This window comes from Puccinia triticina, chromosome 1A (assembly GCF_026914185.1).
Source record: "Puccinia triticina chromosome 1A, complete sequence".
NCBI classification, from domain to species: domain Eukaryota; kingdom Fungi; phylum Basidiomycota; class Pucciniomycetes; order Pucciniales; family Pucciniaceae; genus Puccinia; species Puccinia triticina.
This window is the reverse complement of record NC_070558.1, coordinates 8,839,391-8,842,311: the sequence shown is the minus strand read 5'-3', so window position 1 is coordinate 8,842,311 and position 2,921 is coordinate 8,839,391. Positions and strand designations below refer to the sequence as shown.

The 2,921-nt window shown below is 46.6% G+C and overlaps 1 protein-coding gene across 1 annotated transcript; it reads left to right on the top strand.

The window, feature by feature from the left end:
• Window positions 1–389: 389 nt before the first annotated feature.
• Window positions 390–620, top strand: PtA15_1A979 (uncharacterized protein; the record flags this gene model as incomplete). The annotated part of the gene is made up of 1 exon (XM_053166062.1): window positions 390–620. The coding sequence occupies one exon, from the start codon at window positions 390–392 to the stop codon at window positions 618–620; it is 231 nt and encodes a 76-aa protein (XP_053017192.1).
• Window positions 621–2,921: the final 2,301 nt, after the last annotated feature.

Genomic DNA, 2,921 nt, shown 5'->3' with positions numbered 1-2,921 from the left:
TTGTTCTGCAATTGCCGGACCAATTACCTGAAGAATCACGCCCCCAATCAGCTGAACCTCCCGGAGAACAAACCAATTGACTATTGGCAATTTTCGAAGCTGACTCTTGACGATCCCTTTTGGAATGACGGTTACATGTGCTTGTTGAAAGAACCATGGGCCTTGGATTCACTTGTGCGCACCGGTATCCATGCCACTCTAGGGATTGATCGAGCAAAGGAGGAAATTGATCAGTTGATCATTGAGATTTGGCGTTGCCTGACCTGGGGGGTGTTTCACCGAGATCAGCTCAAAAGTTGTATTGATCAATGTGTGCTGGGTGTGTTTTGCACCATTTTGTATTCTTCTCAGGCCAGTGTTGCTAACAAATTTGACACACAACAGGACCCATGGAAAGCGATCTGACAACAGCCATGGAAAAATTACTCGGCTCAGCTGGCAGTAGTGCCAAGGTTTTGGTCAGTGAGGAGTTAGATGCCGAACTAACAAATCACGAAAAGCTTCTACTCGGCTGGAACGACACGATCAAGGGGATGGTAGCACTTAGTTTAATCGATCAAAACCTCTTGCCACCTCAATGGCTAGCATTGATGGAATTCCTCCAGTCAATTTCTAATTGAAACGACGCCCCTGTTGAATTGGACCTGCTTATGGAAGAGGAAGTGCTCAATGATCAAGAATCTGATGGCGAATCGGCTGGAGTGGATGATCTGGAAGAAATGGTCAATTAGTAGCAGTGTATAACTAGAGGCCAAGGCGGTGTAAGACTCAAAAGGTGTCGTTAGACCCTTTTGCTGAATGGCGAAAGGTATGGGTGAGGTGCAAGCTCTGCCTTTCTGTATATCAGAAAACAAGACCACCAAGGTAAGCTTGGAAATTTATTTTGTGATAGGATATGTTCGAAGATGAGATATATAAGAGGATTGTTGTTGATGTCCGAGGTTGATGGGGTTACTGATGTATGTGATAGGTGACGGCGACTTGATGTCTCGAGTGGGGCTTGAACCTAGGTCCTTGGCCTGGGGGTATATAAGTTCAGAAAGGGAGGAGTGATGAGGGTGAGAGGGAGCTAAGCTCAACCAGGAGTGGAACCGGGGACTGGTTACTGGTGAAAGGTGTGTGACTGAGCGGTGATATGAATTTCAAATAAAGTGTGAAAGGTATGTGAAACTGAGTGGTGATGTGAGCTGATAACTGTGATATGGATGGATAATATGAGTGATAAGTGAGTAGAGAATATAGACCGCTGGATGGCATGAGGATCTGAGGGGTAATGTCCCCTGATGGGATGAGGAGAAAACAACTGGCAGGCAGAGGCCTCCTTATATAGACAATTATGATGAGGGAATTTAGCTCCAGGGGAACAGCTTTGAGGGAATTTGGCTGGTGAGAAAGTACAACTGAGGGAATTTAGCTAGACTATTTACAATGCGTCCCTTTGATATGCAAACAGGATCATATATATTCATACAAGGATTTTCCAAGATCAAAGATATGCAAATGGGAAACAAACATATGCAAGGGGAAATAGGAGGTGAGGCCTGATAAAAGGAAGGAAGAAAAGTAATTCATGTGCCGTATGCATTATGCCAAGTATGGTAGCCAAGAGTTGAGTCTGTGTGTGAACCCACTCGGACTGGTGCGTGAAAGGGGTGATTTGCGTATCTTCTGATCCGGTAGAGATATGAGGGTGGTTTCAGTGGGTGACTAGGGGCTATTTTGGTCCTAGATTCCATTTCTGCTTTCCAGTTGGCTGTATCTTGAGGCGTTTTGTGAGTACACATAAAAGTTTGAATTTTCCTCCTACAAACACAGGAATAATGACCACATCCTCCCCCAACTTATTGACTGTCCCCAGTCAATTATGACTTATGACTGTGTTTGATTTTATATGATGGAGAGCTTTGATCCAAAAAGATGATGAAATCATGCTTTGACTTGAGTGTTGATTGAGCAGTGATCCTCCGCAGACGCGGTGAGCTGATTTTGTTTGAGGGTTGAGGTATAAATTTGGTTGAGTGTGTGTTTTGAACCCATGATCTGATAGTTTTTGTGTTTTTCAGAGAGTGAGCCTTGAATTTTTGGGTTGAGGCGGAGGCTTGAACCGGCGCCCTGTCTGTTGGCTGAATTTATTTCTATGCTGAGGTTGGGGTCGAAACCGCGCGCTTGTGGTGTCTGATTTTGTTGGGTTTGGTGGGAATTGAACCCAGGTTATAGGTGGTTGGTTGTGGTTATGTCCCTTGGGGTTCGAACCGTGGTCCTGCGGCGTCCAATTTGCTTGTAGCGGTTCCTGCACAGTCCGCAGTGCGCGCTGGTTGCCGCTGTGCTCGCTCGCGCGCCTCGGGTGTCGAGTAGTCATCGGGGGGTACTGGTTTTGCGTGATTGGTCGCGCGGGCCTCGCTGCTGCGCCCGCAGTCGCGCTCTGCGCTTTCTGGTGACGTGTGCGTTCCTCCGATTCGGAGTACAAGTCCGTGACAGGTCTTCGCGCCTGTGATCCTTTCTAGCTGGTCCGATCCCGGCTTTCGATCTCCAGCAGCTTCCATGCCTCCTATCAACGATCCACGACTACTCGATCGATTTGGCTAGCGGTTCTTCAACTAGGTAAGTTGTCTCCTGTCATCTTCGTTCGGAGTTTTTTATCTTGTTACTTTGTCATGCATCCGAATCAAAGTACAGCCCGTATGCAATTTGCATTTGAATGAAATCTCGCCATGTCTAGCGGAAACAATCCGGAATCGACTCCTGTTCTCCGCTTCCTTTGTATTTAAGAGCCTCGCCAAACTTGTCTGATCGTCCTTACTTGCCGATACTCTTCGAACTCCGTAGCCAGTACTCGATGCTCTTCGATCATTCCCAACTATAGATTCTGTCTTGTTTGAAGCTGATCATAGTTTCCTTGTGTGGTTTTCTTCTCTAGAACG